The sequence below is a fragment of the Neodiprion fabricii genome, chromosome 1 (assembly GCF_021155785.1).
Source record: "Neodiprion fabricii isolate iyNeoFabr1 chromosome 1, iyNeoFabr1.1, whole genome shotgun sequence".
Lineage (NCBI taxonomy): Eukaryota > Metazoa > Arthropoda > Insecta > Hymenoptera > Diprionidae > Neodiprion > Neodiprion fabricii.
In genome coordinates this window covers 5,778,736-5,798,098 of record NC_060239.1, presented here as the reverse complement: position 1 = coordinate 5,798,098, position 19,363 = coordinate 5,778,736, and the positions used below count along the sequence as shown (strand labels likewise).

The following is a 19,363-nucleotide window of genomic DNA, read 5'->3' as shown; positions in this document are numbered from 1 at the left end:
TGATTCGACATTAGACAGACGTACGTCATTAAAGAATTAACCAACAATTGGAGATAAGTAGTTAGATTATTATATGGTCATTGGATAGGTCTATTCGAGACGTTTCAAATAATATCCAACTTAGTGTTTTTCTCGGTCGTTCTCGATTTAACCAGGAAACTTCAAAGAGGAATATTGTTTTTTCAGAAGCTTCTAACGACGTTTCCAATTTTTCCATCGTACGCAAAGAGGATGCAAATTGCAAGGTTTCACGATACCCGATAGAAATGACGAGGTTTTCGTCTATTCGAATTTTCACGCATACACGCGTAGATCCATATTGTATTTTTAATTACGTAATTAAACGAATCGGATAAAGTAATTTTTGGTGTGGGGATAAAACGGCAACAGCCTATAGGTTGCCTTCGGTATTATTAATAAACTTATATAAGTTCAGGGGGTATAAAAAATGCGATGCTTTGAATATTCGTATGATGTAATGTGGTACATTGTGTTTTTATTATCAAACGAACAGAAATAAGAACGAAAAAAAAAATGGTAAGAGCAGAAGCAAGAGCTGGAATTCTTATACGGAAGATGAAAATTTCTATTATTATTGTAATTACTGTTACTGCTAGTGGCATTATTATCATGATTATAGGATACGATCCGATTGTAAACAACATGCAGATTAGGAAGTACATTGCCTTTAAATATTTGTTCGATTTGATCTGAAAACATGAAACAATTGTATTAATAAATAATATTCTGGGAATACATCACATTTCAATACATCCTATACATACGGTAGTTAAAAATTGCAAATAGAGCGTGATCAGAACGAAGGACTGCAGATAATTTGTGCAGTTTCGGTGAGTAATGCGCGATTTAAAATGTATAGCAAAATCAGCGGTCTGTGACAAATTGATTTTTTTGCGGATTGCTGCAGTTTGTCGTAGTATTACCTAACGTAATTCGAATTATTGACCGCGTCGTGCATCGACGTGGCGAAGATTAATTTATAGCCTCAAGAATTTGGTACGCGGTTGTTAATAAATCACGTATGAATTATCATAAGAATATCAGTACGTGAGCGTGTCAGAAATGATCGAGTACCGTCGTAAAAATCAGATTCAAATATACACGTATTTAGTATTAATCTTATAAACTCGATCAAAGAAACGAGAAATCGAAGCAACAACTATACTCGATTCCAATCATAGTGTAAGTGCAGCGAGAACCTTTGAGGAATGCGTGCAGGGTTCTTCCTTTGATGTCGTTTATAAATTGGAAATCTGAAGTCTGCGTTTAATTTGCGCGCTTTGTGTGCGCTGCCGCCAAGTTACAACAAATTATCATCGATCAGCCCCCGAACTACGTTCGTATTATACGTATACGTATATCCGTGTACCGCATTAAACGCGATAAAATAAAAATACCCAAGTTAACAAGGATCGAAACCCACGTGTCTGTTGCATACGCCATTCTACATCCACGTATGGCTTTAGCGGCTCATTGATCTGCCTAATTACTCGTCAGCAAATTTGATCCGAGCAACGGACGATAAGCAACTGATAAGTATATAAGCCAATTGTATCCCCGATCAATCCTCGGCCCGCATCAATGTCTGGTGAATCAGCTGTGAAGAGCAGCGAGAGATTTTGACGATCGTTCGAAAGAGGCAATACAAGTAAATATAAACGTGAATATGGTTTTGCTTCTTTTTTCGGGCCTGTAATACCTTTGAAGAAGATCGGAAAAAAAAAAAATTCTATCCGCCAAGTCCGCGTGTACGAAAGTTCTCCGCGCAATCAGAAGTTGGGAAATGCGATTCCGCTAGGTTGGCAAATCTGTTTCATTCGCAACAAAAAAAGTCGAATCATCTTCGCGTGGGAACAACATCGATCGCCGGGTCAACAATTTCGCACAGTGAATATCAACGAGACGGTCCAAGATGTCGGAGATTGTTATCTCCGAGTGTACGAGCACGACAAAATCCCCGAATGAGTTGACTCCGATCGCAAATTCGTCGGTACGTGATCGCTGGTGGTCGCCAGCGATTAGAAAAGTGACCCAAAAAAGCTACATCTGTGATCTGTACGTGAAGATGCGCAAGCGTCTGAACAAAGTTAACCGCGTGTCGAGGTCCTTTCTACCACCGGCAAAGATCCAAATCGAGGTGGACGATGATCCGGGCGGGGTGATCACGGAATCGTACGTGAAAAAATTTTCCCTCATCAAGTCAATTTTCGACGTTAGAGACAACGACAATCTCGAGGATAAGCCGAACGTTCACGAAATCAACGCCTGGGCTGTTAGGCTCGATGCTGAAGCTGGTGGGTCTTACATGTGAATTTGTATTTACGTTTTCTTTTTTTCTTTCTTTCGATCTGCTCAACAATTTTCCCTGAGATACGAGAGATAAGGTTGTTTCAATTGCAGCTCACTCAACCCTCTTGGATACGACAGAGGACGTGAAAAATGCACAGCACCAAGAATCGGAAACAACGATGAAATATGCATTTTGATATTATTACGTAAAATAAATCGATCGTTTTTAAACCCCCCGCTGGAATCAGCTAATCCACAAAAGCTGCTGTATAAGGTACTATCAAGTCTTGGATTAGAATTAGTGGGGTTGTAAATTAATTTTTTCCTGCTTCATGAAAGTGTCCGACCTGGGACTCGCGGTTGTCAGAAGCCGAAGAGGAATAATATCTTTTTTTCAATTTTAATTCCTTGTATATTGTATGATTGTAGTTTGAAATTTGTATGATGTCATAAGTGAATAAATATATACATATAAATATAATCCCATTCCTAAATTAATCCAAAATTATCAAAAATGGTATGCCGATGCTTGTGCTATAGCTAATCGTAAGCTTTGCAGTTGGTTAACCTGCGATAATATAATCACTCGTTCGCGATCATTCCGATACGAGCACGTACAAGATAAGTTCTTAGATAGGAAACTACCTCGTCGACGATTCAAGGGATCAAATTTGTCCGGAAGTATTCAGGTACTACTTACTGTTCGCATACTAAGCTGCTAAATCATGTTACCCGAAAGTAATAATTCAAACTCGACGATAATTAACAACGATTATTATTATTACGTGAACTTCCGGAGAGTTACGCAAATTAAGGAAATGAAAGGATCACGTTGGTACGTGATTTACGATAGTTAGACGATCTTATTTTGGACAATTTTCGAATAATTTAACGGCGCCACGAGACTGTCGAGCCTGCACGTGCCGATAGAACCAAATGTATCTCCGTACACTTGTAACGACCGAATGAATGTTTCGGCTGTAAAGTGTCGGAATTGTATCTTATTCCACGCGGTATTACGTATGCGACACGCGAAGAACATCCCGAGTTTATTGGAGGTTCTTCGATCGAGCGAAGCTTCGAACGCAGCCCGCGGCTACGCTGAAAGCTCACCGGAAGTCCCTCTGCACATTTCCACGTATTCTTCTTATCGTTATCCGTATTTCTCAGGCCCGTTTCTACTCTACGTGCTCGGTACGTTTCGTGTAAAGATCTTTTGACGTTTCGACGTTCCGGTGTCGGGAAAAATTTTCTCTACCTGCACCTGAGATTCCTGTTTTCGCAGAGAGAGAGAGAGAGCAGAAGAATTCGCAAGAACATTTAACCACTTGAAAGTACGTGAACGAATCCTACTTTTAGATTCAGTGCGAAAAGCCACGAGGCGAGTAGAATATTTTCTTGTTTCTACATTTGAGTGGGATCTCCTTTACTTGTTTTCTACTCGCTGCTGCACTGCAGCAGTTATTGTAAGTATATATATATATGAGCATGGCACCGTCCCAGGATTTCAAAAATCTATAAATATCGTGCGAAAAAATGTAATGTAGTTTTGACAATCTCGCGACAAATCTGATAAACGCTCGTCAAATTTTTTTTGCTCACGTGTTCATCACTCTGGGTGTAAATTTGGTTAAAAAGATTTTGTAATACGATATAAATGTCCATCAGAAGTTCGTTTCACTTTTGTGAAGAATAAAATATTTCGCCTCGCGATCAATCTCACCTTGAGAAACTGTGATTCAGCATCGGGAAGTTGACTTTATTTATTTTTTTTTTTTTTTATTTCTACAGTCAAGCGGATCAGCCACCACAATGGCGGAAGGTGGGTTGTTATCCACTGACGGAAATCCGCTAGAAATAAATCTCCCCGTAACTACAAACGACAACAACAATAACGATGAAGCTTATAAATATAACGTTTGCAAATACCAGATTAGCCGCAGCGTTGTTTCAGCTGCCACAAGAGGTTTTGAAAGGTGGTTGAATCGGGAGAAATCATCGAAAGTGAGTGATTCAAAATCTGAGTCGAGACAGACGCGAGCTCATTCTTCATCTCCCGAGGGAAGTCCGCGAGTCCAAAACGAGAGTGACGGTTGGTTCGATATAAAAAATCGCTTCGGTTTCACTCAGTCTACCAAAGTAAAGTCGATATCGGAAGGCAGCTGCGGCACGATGGACGATGCAAAACCATCCGCCTCGTGCGAAACGTCGAAAAAAGTGGAACCCGATTGCAGGAAGGTGGACGATCTTTGCAAAAAGCTTTGGAACGGTGGTTGTTCAAAAAAAAAATCGGACAACAGTGAAAAAGTTGTCGATAACGAAGAGAGCCTGGACGACTTGGCGAAGAACGCCTGTAGAATCGAGAAGAAAATGCAAACCTGCTGCATTTCAGGTAATTTAACGATTTCATCGGGACTTTTGACACGTCGCGTTCGCGTAGATTTTCAAGATAAATTTGAGAAAGAGTAATTTTTTCTTAATGAAATAACAAAAAGCATCTTTCATCGCGATGCTGCGGGGGGACCTCGGACGGAGTATGTCTGTAAGCGACAAACAAGTTACCAAAGTTTTCGAGAACGAACAGACCTCGATGTGAAACTTGGAGGGTGATCAAACCTCGGGGAATGATAGTTTTATCGCTGTTTGATAAAGGGGACAAGCTGTGCAATAAACGGGGTTAAATTCGTCGAAGGTTTTAGTGCCGAAATCGTTCCACGGTCAGACATAACGCTAAAATCATCCTGGGTCAAGTTTTCTTTAAAAACTTTCGCAACTTCCGTTCCATCGGTATAATATACCTATTTTATTATTCTACTTGGCAGCCGCGGTTATTCGCACGCAGCATCACGACGAAATACGCAGTTAGAAGCCTTTTCGCAAGCAAGAATCTATGCCGAAATTCCTCTGGGCGATTATTCTAAAAATTTTCAGACGCGGCTCCCGATCCGCACAATCCCGACCAAGTCGACGACGTGTTAAAAAAAACGGAGACCTGTGTCGATGCTCTGATTAAAATGGAAGCGACCTTCAAAGAAGCTAGGAAATTGTTACACTCCGCTATGGCCAAGGGAGAGCTCCAACCCTGCAGTGATGCTGCGAAGCCCTGCTCGACGAAGAAGAACAAGTCGACGACACCCAAGATATTACGTTCAGCACCGCCACTGCCCGACTGTAAAACGTCACAACCGCAAGACGAACAACGTTCAGGTAGACTCTTGGGTGCGACGAAGGCCGCAATGTCGTCACCGCGGTTAATTTGGTGATTGGAAAAGCTTGAAAAAGTCCAATCTGACAATCTGAATCCTAGAATTGGAAGGAAATTTTAATTAAGGTCTAAAATAATAGCGAGCTAGTATCTCATTAAGTTTTTATTCTCGAGGTTGCACGGCGAGTGATGCGAGACTCGTTGCCTCCTCCCTTATCTCTGTATTTCGTCGTTTTTACCCCGGCTTCTTTTTTTGCATTTCGGCAAATTAATCATCGGTAATTAGAGAGCAGGCGGCAGCGAGTTTTTCGCAGTAAGTTTAAAAAGATCGTAGATATCCATGTAATCGAAGCGTTGAATCGCGCGCGTATAATTGTTGAGTACAAAGTGCATCAAAGAAAGGTTGGAGTGCGAGCCACGCCGGTTCGAAGACGTGCTTTTTGCGCAACTTTTTCTCCAACCTTTTAATCTGATTCAAGCGGAGTGAAAATTTTCACTTTATTACATTTATCCACCTCTTTCGCAGCTTTTTCTTATCTCTGGAGGGAGGGGCCGACGAAAGGGAAGGTGTTCTGCTGCAATATCGCGTTCGCAATAGCAATATGAAATAAAAGAATAATTCCCCGACAAGTAAAAAAGCAAATAAATAAAAATGAGCAGCAACAAGCCGGCTGATCCCGTGCAACTCAAGCATCGAGATGCCTTGAATAAATATTGATCCAACCAGGCCTTAGAGAGTACAACGATATTATCATCAAACATGACCTTGTATTTATGTTGTTAATACTAAACACATATAACTGCATGCGCAAGGGTATAATGCTGTATTGATCATACACGCGCGGCAGCCAGAGAGCCTAGGGTTTGTACAATAGGTGAACGCGTGCGGCTCGACCGGCACTTTGTGTTGTCTGTAGACCGCTGCTGTAGGCGGAGAGATTAACGCATGGGAGCGGTAGATAAGAAAATTAAACATCGGAGCCGAGATTACCGGAGCAAATCTTGGCCCGAGTCCGTACAGACAAACCCGGAGTAAAACCCGTCCGACCTGGATTTGCAGTTCCGATCGTGATCGGACGTTCACAAAAAAAGAAAAAAAAAAACAATTCAGATGCAGGTCGAAAAATGATCCAATTTCCGTAACTCATCCCTTCCGTTTGATCTTTGTGTTACCAGGTGTGCCGTTTCCGCCGTCACACAAGCTCACCGTCGCAGAGGTATTCGACTCGCGGACAGGCAAACCACGACCCGACATCCTGAAGCAACACTTCATCCTCGAAGGAAGGATCGACGAGGCGGCGGCGCTGCGCATCGTTACCGACGGAGCGAGTCTTCTGCGTTCGGAAAGAACGATGATCGACATAGAAGCCCCCGTTACCGGTGAGCGATTATCCGAACGATGTTCGTTTGGCACACAGTTTACTCTCCCGAGAGTTGCTTTTATGTTATACGTATGTACGTACGCGTATCCACCACCTTGTTTCCCTGATACGCCTTGTAATTTATCACCGCGAAGAACCGCTGCGTAACGTGCTTTTACTCACTCCCGCGCAGCCAACATTTACAAAGCGTTTTACAACGCTCATTGACTAACAAAGCGGCTAAGATGTATCGCTGAAAGGTTGAGGGGGAGTTTTGAGTAGTAATAACAGCTACAACGATACCGAGATGTAGGTAATGCGCGCGGAATTGCGGCGAATCGCATCGAGGCATGGAACGACGCTGAAAAAGCTTTGAAAGCTGAGAGAAAGAAGAAAAATTGGTAGAATGTGCGTTGTTGGTTTGACGTGAAAAGTCGAAACACATTTTGTTTACTTTTCACGATCAACGGTTCTAATTCACTTCTCTCGCAAGGAAATATTGAAGAAATTTCATCGCCTTTTTTTTTCCTCGTATTTATTATAGGCGACAACGACGCGTCGAGTTTTGCTTCCCTTACTCTTCTCCTTCTCAACTCTTCGATGCTTGTCACTTCTATCCTTTAAACTGACAACGAAAGGCGGGAACCGGGCCGAATGTCTGACTCGATGTCACGTGCACTCAACGATTACTCTCTACAACTCGATGAGCCAAGCACCGAAACTTCCCCGGACAAATGTTCACCTTCTTTTCACTTGAAACAACATTTCAACGAAGTAGACTTTGACGCAACAATTAGCGCTGATACAGTATTGTTTTGACACTGGATTTATCTTCCTTCGCTTGTAATTCGTTTTCACTCGTCGACGTAATAACATATCTGCCGTTACGAATAGGTATTCGCGATTTCACGAAAGGAATATTACACACGCCTGCGAAATATAACTTTTAATTTCCCACTTGCGTGAAAAAAAAATAAATAAAAATAAACAAATAAAATTAATATAAAACCGAATGTTTAGGTATAAACTGATCAGATTAGTTTTAAACAGGACTTGAGAGACCAGATAAATCAAAAAGCCTTATGATATCTTTGTATACTCTCTTCAAAACTCCTGTTCAAACTTTTAAATATCAGCACTACTATTAATACATATAATTAACACAGAAATTGAAAGTTAACTCTAGTAGCAGGTATTAAGAAAACCAGAAAAACAAATTTCTCGGAAAATTTTTCATAGATCCATACCTCACACCTACAGAAATTACTACTCAGTTTTCTGAGAGGACAACCGTCGCAGACATGTGTTATTTGCGCGATGTAAGCTTTCAGCAAACGAATCGAATCAATTTTACCCTTTTAAGGTGAAGCGATGTTACGCGACCAGACGTAAGCAGATGCAGGAATAGCGGTATACTCTTACCCAGGTCTGTTCGTCAGGACGTCGCGACGCCGGTGATTTCCGCTTTGGGTTAACGGGGCCATTGACAACCAAAGGTTAAAGGTCGCGACGGTGTCGACGTGAATAATTTACAAGTTCCGACGCTCGAGCGATGCTCAATTGTTTCCTCACGCGGTCTTTTACTTCCGAGCTTTAAGCGCGTAGGTAAAAGTAGAACTAGTTCTGAATTTACAGTCACTGTATTTTACCGTCTGAAACGTCGTAGTCGTCGTCGTCGGGTCGTCTTGCGAAATTGCACGAGAATGCGAATTCAAGAAGAAAGATTGAATATCGTAATATAATATTTGCGATAAAAATACGTTACGCGTACGGACGGGAATGCAGGCGTTTTGTCAAATTTAAAAACATTGATCGTCGAGAAGCTTCAACGAGAGAGAGTAAAATTTGTCTCTGTAAATTTTTCTTGAATTCCTGAATTATGTACACACACTGCACCGTTACCAGCATCATTTGGCGAAGTGTTAAGTCCGGCTTATAACTCACCGAGTGAAATTTACAACTTGTCAAACTGTTTTTTTTTTTTTGTTTTTCATTGGATTATTTTGAGTACCGTGAAAAATTGCACATCATTTCAACGTCAATTATAAACGTGACGATCCATTGGTTTGATAGAACGATGAAAGACCGGAGAAAAATTTGAGAGAAGAATCGAGTCGTCGCGTTTCCTTGCCCCAATAAATACCTCGAATTTTATCTCGAGAGCGCTCTGCGTTGTCAGTCGTTTTGTCACCTTGGAAAGAGAGAATTGTGGGACGACGGGAGAGATGCCAGCTTACTCGACGCGGCCAACTCGGAAACTTAATACCCTCGGATGCATCATCCGTAAATCCATTCCAACAAGCGAATAACACCTACCGAGCTCGCGGTTCTCCGACGTGTCAAACCGATTCGACGGTGCGTCGCCGCAAGAGGCGTAAAACGAAAAATATCAAGATTCGAGAATTAATCTACGGCGTGAAAAAGAAATTAACAACAAGTTTCCGGAACGCGTTTAAGGAGGTATTTTGATCTAGATGTCTGGATTACCTGTCTTATTTCGGGAAATAAAAAGGGAAATAAAAAAGGGAAATTGAAAAAGTTACAGCCATCTAAATACGGCCGTGACAGAAAAAACCGGTTGAGGTAGTTGACACGGTTATAGCGCTCCCATTCATCCGGAACGGAAAAACAACGATCATTCCTGATTAGTAAGAATGTCGTTATAGCCCGTACCGAGAAGAGAGGGCAAAAAAAAAAAGAAAAAATGGCGACGATTTAAAGGCAAAATTGATCTTTTTTCGATGTTTTTCAATTTTTTAACATAGTTGTAATAATAATTTCGCAACGCTCGTGGTTTTAGCTGTAGAGGGATGTATACCGAAGATTTATTCCAAATTTCGAGTCAACAATCTGTTGGATAGAACTCGAGATTTTGTCAACCAGGTTGAATAATGTAGTTTTCAGACAAACGTATTTAAAGTTAATGCGTTCAAAGTTTCGACGTCGGATTTCAGGCTTATTTCTGTATCAGTTAAAACGGGAATTTTTCTTACCGTTGATCGGCGATTCCTGGAGTATACAGGAGGTCTTCCGCCGCATTCGCGGCTTCCTTACAGACCGATTTTTCTAGCCTTGAAGCCAGTAACTCTAACTAGGCGCTCACCGTACATAGTTTCACTCAAGTGCTCGCGACTGTCTAAATTTTTTTTGTTGGAAATTGATCATCGGATTTGTGTCAAAACCGTTGTGTTTGTGTCAAAGGCTGTAGCTATAATAATATGAAGAGAGACGATCAATGTCACAAAAATTTCTAGACTAGAATACCCCGTTAAAAAACAGACGCCGCGATTTCTCACGCGTTAAACGTACCGGCGACTAGCTCGTAGGTACTTCCGATCACTTCGCAGAGCGACGATGAGCCGTATCATCACATCGCAGGCATCGGATATACGCGAGACGCGAACAACCTGATTCACATCAGACAGTTCACCGCCCCGTTTTCGGTACGCGTGGTGCTTTGATCCTTACACGCGAACAGCTGATTTTGACAGTTGACAATCACGCCCGCTTTGATTAAGCGCGAACAACCCGGTGATCTTGACAGATGATGAAATGTTTGCCGTTATCTATCATCGCGCACTCCGCAGGGACGCTCGGATCTCTCGCGCGTGCGCTCTCGATATTACGTATAATCTACTTGTCCTATCAACGTATCTTTTTTTAAATACTCCGCGCTTTGTAATCGCCGGTGAATAACGCAAACGAGTTGCACGATTCAAAATTTTTACCCAACATTTCTTTCCGGCGTAGTAACTTTAATCATTCCACACTGACGATGAGAGAAAAAATATGCCAGTGCATATATGCATCGTTTTGTAGGGTCTCAACCTTCATTTGCTTAGGTTAGGGGGGGGGGGGGGAGGGGATGTAAAAAATTGCCAAAATAAAGCTACGTAGTTCGTGGACAGTCCCTTATTCAAAATGTGTTAGTTTTCAGTATTTTTGTGAACACGATCATCTTTTCGACGGCTTATCTTGACCTAAATCGGAGCGTTGAGGGCAATTTCCACCGTATTCTTGTTTCGTTGTAGCGTGGGTTTGTCAATTCGGCGTTATCGCAGCTACCGCGATTCCAGCTGTGGCAATGTTCAACAGGAAATCGTAGGTTGAGGAAAAGACAACCAAGCAACGATCGTCTTAAAACTAAACTTCGACCCCCCCAAATTCTCAACGATTTTCGACAATCGGAGTCTGAACGTTTGTCCCTGATTTCGATTGTATTTTCGTCGCAACACGTGACGTGATGACAGAGTATGGTTAAACGCGAAAATATCTGAGTAAATTTGAAAACCTCTCATCTTCTGCCAGACAGACAAACCTCAAAGGTACATTGTAGCCAGGGAATGGATTAGAGCGGGCTGAGTACCCTCCGTCTAGAGATCAGAGGTACAGAGGGCGGGAGAGATAGAAGAGAGGGAGAGACGACGGGGGGAGGAGGAGAGAGCTCGCGGTGTATTACAGCATCACGGGCTCCGCGACACCCGCTACTCGCCGAAAGGCTATTAGGGTAATGTACCTCGGTTTGGGTTAAGCTCAGGGTTGATATTGGTACCGTAAGACACCCGCCCAGGTCGCGCCTACGCTGCCGGTCCGAAGCCTGGGGTTGAGGACTGGCAGGGATCCTCGAGTCGAGCGAGACTCGGTGTGACGATCGGGACCGAAATGGCGACAGACACAACAATTCTCCAAAAAGATCAACGGGATCGAAAAACGCTGCAATTAAGGCGAAACTTGAGTCATGTTTTGATTCGAGAGACTTGAAGATGCTCGCTGTGCTTACGGTTAGTTGGTTGTCCAAGTTCTGTCTGATATACGTCGAGAAAATGTGTTGTGAACCTGAAAGAAAGTCAGAGCAAGTTATTCGGCGAGATGAGATGTTCGATTTGTAGGTCTAAACGGTATTTCTAAAGTTTCACTGTTGGCAAAAAACGACTCGCGAGCTTTCCTCGAATGCCAATAATTCTGGTAAGAATTATCGAGCAGCGTACCCGCTACCGGAAATCGCGCGAACCTCTCGGATTTTCAACCTGCATTCAGCGTTGGTGTTTGCGTTGTCGTTCTACGGCTTTTCGACGCGTCCGAGTATCCGGGTTCAAAATAAGAGCAGGTAAAATATAAGTATTTCTGCCCGGTCGAAAGGGTGAAAAGCTCGGGTGCGCCTTGGGGATTGGATACAAGCACCTAGCCTCCTCTTTTCCCGTCCGCCAGGTACACACGGGCATATTGCCAGGGAACTCTGAGAACTCTTTCCGATCCGTATACTCGCGCCTCGACGGACGCACATATGCTCGAGGGGTCGACCAGGGTAAGCTTTGCGGCGTGATAATAGACCTCGGGGCTTCCTTCGCCGGTTACGAGAAACAATTCGAGCTTGAAGGCGTCGCGTCGCGTCGCGACGTATGAATAAAATTTTCTAGCCGTCTGATTGGTTTCGCATCGTGCCAGCTTTATACCATTTTCTCTGTGCTCGTTACGTTAGTTATGTTAGTTTCACACGACGACCACTAACACAGGTCTGCAACCGAAAAATTGCACAGGTATTTTGTAAAACTACTAAAATCGGGAAAAATACTTTTAAAAAATTTCATCACGTGAGATTTTTTGTTTGTACCCCTGTTTGTAGTTTCATTTAGAGTGAAACTCCGGTTTAGCTTGAAATTCGGCATCCAATTATTGATTCAAAAAATTTTGGGCGAAATAATCTAGTTAGTCTTTTATTACCGTCTCTTCTGATTTATGTATTTATACTATTTTGACACATCATTTCGGTGGTACAATTAATGGTTTGATGATCCGACAGGACCAGATTAGTGTCACGGTTAAAGATGTGTCAAAAGAAAACGATAAACAGCAGAAGAAAAAAACGTATCGTCGAGTATCCGATCACCGATTCGAATTTATTCAAAACGTTAAGAACATTATAAATTTCACAGTAAACTTACAAGCTGAGAAAAGGTCCGGTCAGCTGTTGCAATACTTTACGAAAGACGGACGCGCAGAAAGATATATTATCTCATACATTTCTTGAGAAAACAAAAGTCAACCTGCGTTATAAGCGTGGGTTAAAACCGGAGGATTTCTTCTATTCGTCTTTTATCCATCTCGCGGTGGAAAAAAATCGTAAGCTTAAACGCAACTGCAATACAAGTTGCGGTCATGTTATAAAACGACCAACACTTACGTGTAGTCTTCACTCAATTTTTCGGATTAGTTTTGCGTGAGGTAAAAGTGCGGAAATTGAATGCTTCAAACGATTTCGCAGAACTGAAATCAGTCGGTCGACATTGCGAGGAAATTGCTAAATAAAAATTTATACCTATCGGCTTTTCGCTGAGACTCGCAGATCGATTTCAACGCTAGGTAATGATCGACGTGACAGGGGAGACGAGCGCAGCTTTATACCTGTAATACGGATTCACAAAGTTATAAAAGAAAATAGAAAAAATATAAAATTGGAAACGATAAGCAAAGCTCCAGTTCACCGAAGCGATTTGCGGATGTAATCTTGGCCTTCCGGCAGCCGTTATTGTTGCTCCGAAGTAACGAACATCGGAAAGAGCAATCCTGAGGACGCTGTATTGAACTTGGAGCTTTCGAAACGTTCAGGTGTGGTCGTAGTTTTTTTTTTTTCGCCCCTTCTTCTTGACCAGAACAATATTTTCTCCCCGCGGTAAAATGATAATCCGGTTGACGAGAAGTCTGTCCTTATATCATGAATTGAATATGACAACGAGTTTATTACAAACATAAAATGTAATGTTATTGTATACGGTATAATTATGACGCGGTGCAGCAACGTTAACGCGTTATAGAGGCGTGACGTATACATCGAAGTGGCAATTCCCGTCGACGTTACCGCGGAATCATAATTCCGCGTGTTATTACGGTTGCGAAATATTAAATAAAAGTCAATTCGCAAGGTGGCGGACATAAAAGAGGATACCATTAACGAGCGTGCATTGCCGTGCCGTTCCGCAAGTCTTGCGCAGTTTAATATTAAGGTACACAACTCGGGGCCGGAAGGTGCGATGTAGGATGACTCGTTTCAACGATTCCTCGGTGTTTAATGGCGCCAAGAAAATCGCCCCGAGCAGGGGCAAGAGGGTTGAACGGGGGTGTTGGGGGAAGGGGGGGGGGGCGACGCTATTCTCAAAAGAGTACCCGGAGGCTTGCCTTGCTTTCTTCAAAGTAAAATTACTACTAGGGGAGTACTTGTCAACTCTGTGCAGGTAATTCCGCAGCCTGCAATGCGGAGAGATTCGTTCGAAGGTCCAGCCGCGCATTGTTCGCCGGTCGCCGTGCAGCAGCGGCATTCCTGGAGGTTCAAAAGTAGGAATTAAAAATACCTTGAAACATCAAGTGGCCGAAGGGTTGGACGAGTCCTTTGTTCTTTCTCCGTCATAAAAATAAGGAGAACAAGTTAAGCGGGCGAGAGCGTCATTCATTCACAGCCGTAACGTGATTTTCATCCGTATATTATGCGGTATACACGGAGAGAATGAAAAATGGCAGATTTTGCACAATGATTTTCACTGATTCTAACTTAAATTCAGAATTTTACAAAGTATAACATTTTATATATAAAAAAAAAAAACACTCCGAAAATGACCCTCTTTCCCTAAAGTTTTGAATAAAATCTGTCCTTTTATTCTCCCCGCGTACCTTGTACAACAATATAATCCTCGACGCAGTTCCCGTCAAACTTTTCCTTCACCCACGTCCCCGCAGGGCGCGAATACTTTTCTCCCCTCTTTCCTATTAATCGCTTTCACTCGCACTCGCTAATTTCTCAATTTCCCATCGTACGGCGAGGCAGCGGGTTCGACCCAGTTTGAGAACCCCTGTATTTCTAGCACACGCGTACCATCCACCCACCCACCGAGTATACCGAGGTCCACGGGGCACACGCGGTTCTACCACCTCCTACTTTCATCTCGGCGCCCTCCGTTCCTCGCGAAACTCTGAATATATTATATCCCCTGCAGCCCGAGGGAGCCGCCTCCGACCCCCCCCCCCCCTCTTTCCCCCTCTCCCTCCCTCCACAGCCAACCCATATTCCACCCTTACCAACGGGCTGCGAAAGCTCCGACCTGCCTGCCTCTCACGCTGCACCCAACCGCGAGCGAACCGCACCGATGTCGAGGGGATTCGCGAGCCTGCCCTGAGCAAATATTCCATCCTCCTGTTGTTCGGATGGTACGTTACACATTGTATGCGTGCGCGAGAAACTGCAGGTGAAAGGAAATATCCTTTTGCCGAGAGGTGGAAGAGAAAAACGCGATTCGCAAATCGGTGACGACTGTATTTCGAATAGAAGAATTACACTCGCACGTCTGAATTGTAATTGACGTGGAAGAATTTCGTCTTGTTACGTTGCGTAACAGTAAATCATGACGAAAGTGCGTGCAATACGATAGTTGTGGTATATTTTTACCATACGATAAAGTCTCGGCGTCAATTTATTGTCGAAAAATTGGCAAATTACCTCAAGAGTCGTAAGAAAATGTAATAAAGAATAGTAACGCATCGAAACTGATTCCGTATTTTCTGATCAAACCTTCGTAAGAAGATGAAGATGATCAAGGAGTGTAAGCGAACTTCAATTAGAAATCCACAACGGGTCAGACGGCTGATAATAATTGCCGAGGTTTACGACGTTGGATAATCAGTTTATACGACTGGATGTTATTTACGCGTGACGCGCGTACACGTGTCGGAAGATTCGACGGGACTTGAACGGATTTGGCGAGATTCAGTTTCGATTTTTAGTAAACCCGATGTTGACGAGACGAAGCGAATGTCCGTTCGCGATGCACTTGAATTTATATCGGAACAGTCACGTTAAAATTAGAAGCACGCTCTCCCTCCTTTGTTCCAGGGTCGATAATAGCTGCAGGTTTCCCAGACGTTGCGCGCCTCGGTCGTCGACGTTCCCGAACTCGTTTACAGAGTAAAATTACTGCAGGCCCGGTTGATACAGCTAATTAACACGCCGCCCGTGTGAGACGGAAAGAGGAGCGGAGCTTTCGAGGCGGCGGCGACACGCGAATAATTGTAAGAATAACCGGGTCGCCTTCGGGCCGACGGAATGATTAACAATTACACCGAATATAGCGCAGGTAGGCATATTCTGTTATCCTCTCGGGATGTTTTTCACTCGCAAACATGCCTCTGTATAATCGGAAGTCTAATCCCTCGAGGCTGAAGAGCAAATGCCGATTGGAAAACTTGTTGAAGCAATTTAATTTGCCCTGTTTTTATTTCTACCCTTTTTCTTTTTTTTCAAATTTCCACTTCTTTTTCCATTCGTTCCATTCCACCTGTTCATTTTCTCTGTTCCTTCGCAACTCCGCGTGTTATTCACATATTGTTGACAAAATGTTTATTACACTCTGCGGACGTTGTAAGAGCTATGTGCGCCTCCCTGCAGCTATCTCACATTATCTCTGACCTGAATTGTGCACTTTACCTACCTGCCGCTGCTTCGTTTCAAATGTCAGGTTGAATGTCAATACGTACATATCCTCTTTACGCAGCCCCGCACACGACTTGATATTCGGGTATTCCGAAAGGAGAGTTTTGGTAGACGGAAAACACACCGCTTGACTTTCAATTTCGTTATAGCTATCGTTTGCAAACACATAGATTGGATCAATATTTCTTTCCTGCTTTTATTTAGTTCGCAATACGATTCTCGCTTGCCAGTTACCCACCTCGTAACAAGCATTCTAAAAGCCACAACGCGATGAAACATGCACGGAAATGAGACAACATATCGGAGTAAATATTTGATCGGATTGAACAGTTTCATCGACGTTATATTCTTTTCCCCGGTTGAACATACGTATACAATACACGCGACAAACCGTGCACGTCCTGTAAATTGTACGTATATTTTGTTCGGTCGTATAACGCCGCAGCCCGACTCCCGGGTTTAACATATCTAATCAATTTTTACAATCTACAACGCGTCCGGGTAGGTATGCTATAACGCACGCGGCTATCTCGCGTATAAGGCGAGGCAGGCTCACGCGACTTTTCATGCGAGAAGTTGCGCGGCGAAGGTGCGTTTAACGGGCGATGAAAATAATAAATAACAATATAAGAGGCACCTATAAACTTTCGTGCTCGGAGGTCGCGAAAGACGCGGACGCCGGCTTCGAGAGGCCTCTCGGATTGCCGCGTTGTATTCCTCCTCGAAGCTTGCGGATATTCGGAGGACCAACGATAAGTTTAACGACGATTAATGAAGTAGAAACTCGTCGCTAGCTACCGCATAATGTCGTTACAGCGATGCGTCTACTTTCTGTTTGTCTATCAATAATAATCGTCGATTAATCGGCAAGACTAATTCATTAATCCCAATGTCAACAGCGAATCGTTAGTATAACCTCTAACCTCCGCGAGATCAATACCGTAACCGTATTTTGCCGTAACTTCTACTTCCATATATATATATATGTATATATATATATGTATACACGTGTATTATACGTGTATATGCGTAACTTCTTGGCATATACATAATAAGGTGGGTGTAACTTTAGCTAACTAACGATCCAACGAATCAGCCACAAGATTCTGCGGCTCGTCGCGAATATTGACGCGTAGTAATATTTTTGAAAACGACAAAGTATCGCGTGAAAATTGCATAAACGACACTAATTCTAAGCGTCGGTAGATCAAAGATACGTCATGATTGGTTTGTTCCAACTCCACTTTTGTACTGTAAAGAGTGCAAAAACGAGCGAGGTGAAAAAAGAATGTAAAACCACGCACAAATGAAAAAAAAAAAAAAGGAAGACAAGTCGACTCGTGGAAAAATTACCGATAGTCGATCTTACCAAGCAAGAAAAGTCTCATGGCAAGATTCTGACGTGAGATGCCGCGTGACGTATAAACTCCTTGCGAGATGAAAACGTACGTACGGGGAGTGGCTTCTTCACGCATTCTTTCAGCGTCGACATTGAGGATTCGTTCTCTCAACGGAATAAATCTTCTACCTGATCTGATCCCGTCCCTTCTTTTTTTTTTTTTTTCTTTTTCTTTTTCTATAAAGCTAAACCGAGTTTTAGCCTTCTACTTTTTTCCCCCTTTCGATTCTCGACGTGCTACAATACAACGGCTAGGCTTGGACAAATACGAAAAAAGAGCTTCTCGAGATCTGCATTCCATTCGAAGCACGAGTAAATGACGCGATGTCATTACTACCAGTTGACTAACGAAATAGAAAAGAAAATAATAAAAATAACAATAATAATAATAATAGTAGCAATAAACCCTTGTACAGTCCAGACACAGCCGTACTTTTATTTTTAGCCGAGATGTACAGGCAGGTGGTAATTATCCGTGAATTTGTTGCCGCGTCGTGTATGATATTTGTAAACCTGACAATCGGAGGAGTGAAGAAAACGTCCCTGTGGATATATAACACGACTCGACGTCGTACCTACGTGGGTACGTACTTGTAACTAACTACTCGTGGATTTCCAACAGCCTTACCGTACACGCACGGTATAGATATATGTACGCGTGTAAGGCTATTCCCGTGATAACGCGTATACCTGTGTAACTATATTTTTCCCAAATCCAGGCAACGTCTGAATACGGTGCACAGCGTATTTCGTGAAATCTCATTGCCACCGGTAAACTTCTTCTCCCGACGAAAGTCACGTAAAACGTGTACACACGTACATATACTTTATCCACGCACGCGGCACAATATCGATACACGAGTATGTACACACAATACACGCACGCGCGCACGTATATGATACGTATGTATAGGTAGGTGGAAAAGTATCTCTTATTTTCCTTTTCCTTTTCCTTTTCCTCTTCCTTTTCCTTTTCCTACGCACACATACAGAAATCGTCCCTCGCCTCCGGCAATTCGACTCGCTTCACCAGCAAAAAAAAAAAAAAAACTCCGTTCTTATACCCGCCACGCGCTACACGGCCCAACTTTATACCTACAACGAAAGTAAAAGACAAATCTTTGTATAATCTTCAAGACGAGTTTGCAGGTCCAAGTTTAGGGTGCGTTCAAATTGGGCAATTAAATTTTGACAATTCGTTATATTTCAAGAAAATAAAAAAGAAAAGAGAAAAGAAGAATTTTATATTATCTTGTTCATTGGTTTAATCTCGTCGATCCAAAATTGCATACATACATGCATATACCGACGCAGCACTAAATGTTTAATAAATTAAAGATTTAGGATAATTTTTTTTTCAAGAATACGAAATGCCAAAATTTTTGATGCGTGAAAAAGTTCTGCTACTAAATTTCAGCGTTGCGAAATTATAGTTTCAAGTTATTTCGTAATTCTAGGTCGCAAATTTTTCGATACACTAGAAACTTATTTTCCCTGCAGTAAAAGTAGAAGAATATCAACGGTTTTGCGAGAGAATAATGTTCGATATTTCATACAACTTTGATGTAACAATGCCTTGAAATTACTCGACGCATAGTTTTGCTTCTAAAAAA

At 42.5% G+C, this 19,363-nt stretch overlaps 2 protein-coding genes across 13 annotated transcripts in view; both read left to right on the top strand.

The window, feature by feature from the left end:
* Window positions 1-19,363, top strand: part of LOC124184853 (serine/threonine-protein phosphatase 2B catalytic subunit 2-like) — a 108,271-nt gene that overhangs the window by 32,494 nt on the left and 56,414 nt on the right. For 5 of the 12 annotated variants that reach the window (XM_046575041.1, XM_046575022.1, XM_046575013.1 and 2 more), the window contains exons 1-4: window positions 3,507-3,776; window positions 4,102-4,702; window positions 5,242-5,517; window positions 6,692-6,895. In XM_046575041.1, the coding sequence (XP_046430997.1) occupies window positions 4,123-4,702; window positions 5,242-5,517; window positions 6,692-6,895 (1,060 nt within the window). In that variant the 5' untranslated portion in view covers window positions 3,507-3,776; window positions 4,102-4,122. Of the gene's footprint in view, window positions 1-3,503; window positions 3,777-4,101; window positions 4,703-5,241; window positions 5,518-6,691; window positions 6,896-19,363 lie in introns of those variants that run through there. The other 7 variants (XR_006871270.1, XM_046575058.1, XM_046575049.1 and 4 more) reach the window with 4 other exon arrangements.
* On the top strand, window positions 1,374-2,766 carry LOC124184968. Its single transcript, XM_046575253.1, has 2 exons — window positions 1,374-2,315; window positions 2,422-2,766. Exons 1-2 carry the CDS (start codon window positions 1,934-1,936, stop codon window positions 2,505-2,507), a joined length of 468 nt encoding a protein of 155 aa, XP_046431209.1. The 5' UTR covers window positions 1,374-1,933; the 3' UTR covers window positions 2,508-2,766.

Coding starts and splice junctions, on each gene's coding strand:
- LOC124184968 (XM_046575253.1), top strand. CDS start 1,934: ATGTCGGAGATTGTTATCTCCGAGTGTACGAGCACGACAAAATCCCCG. Junction 2,316..2,421: donor TAGGCTCGATGCTGAAGCTG/GTGGGTCTTACA, acceptor TTTCAATTGCAG/CTCACTCAACCCTCTTGGAT.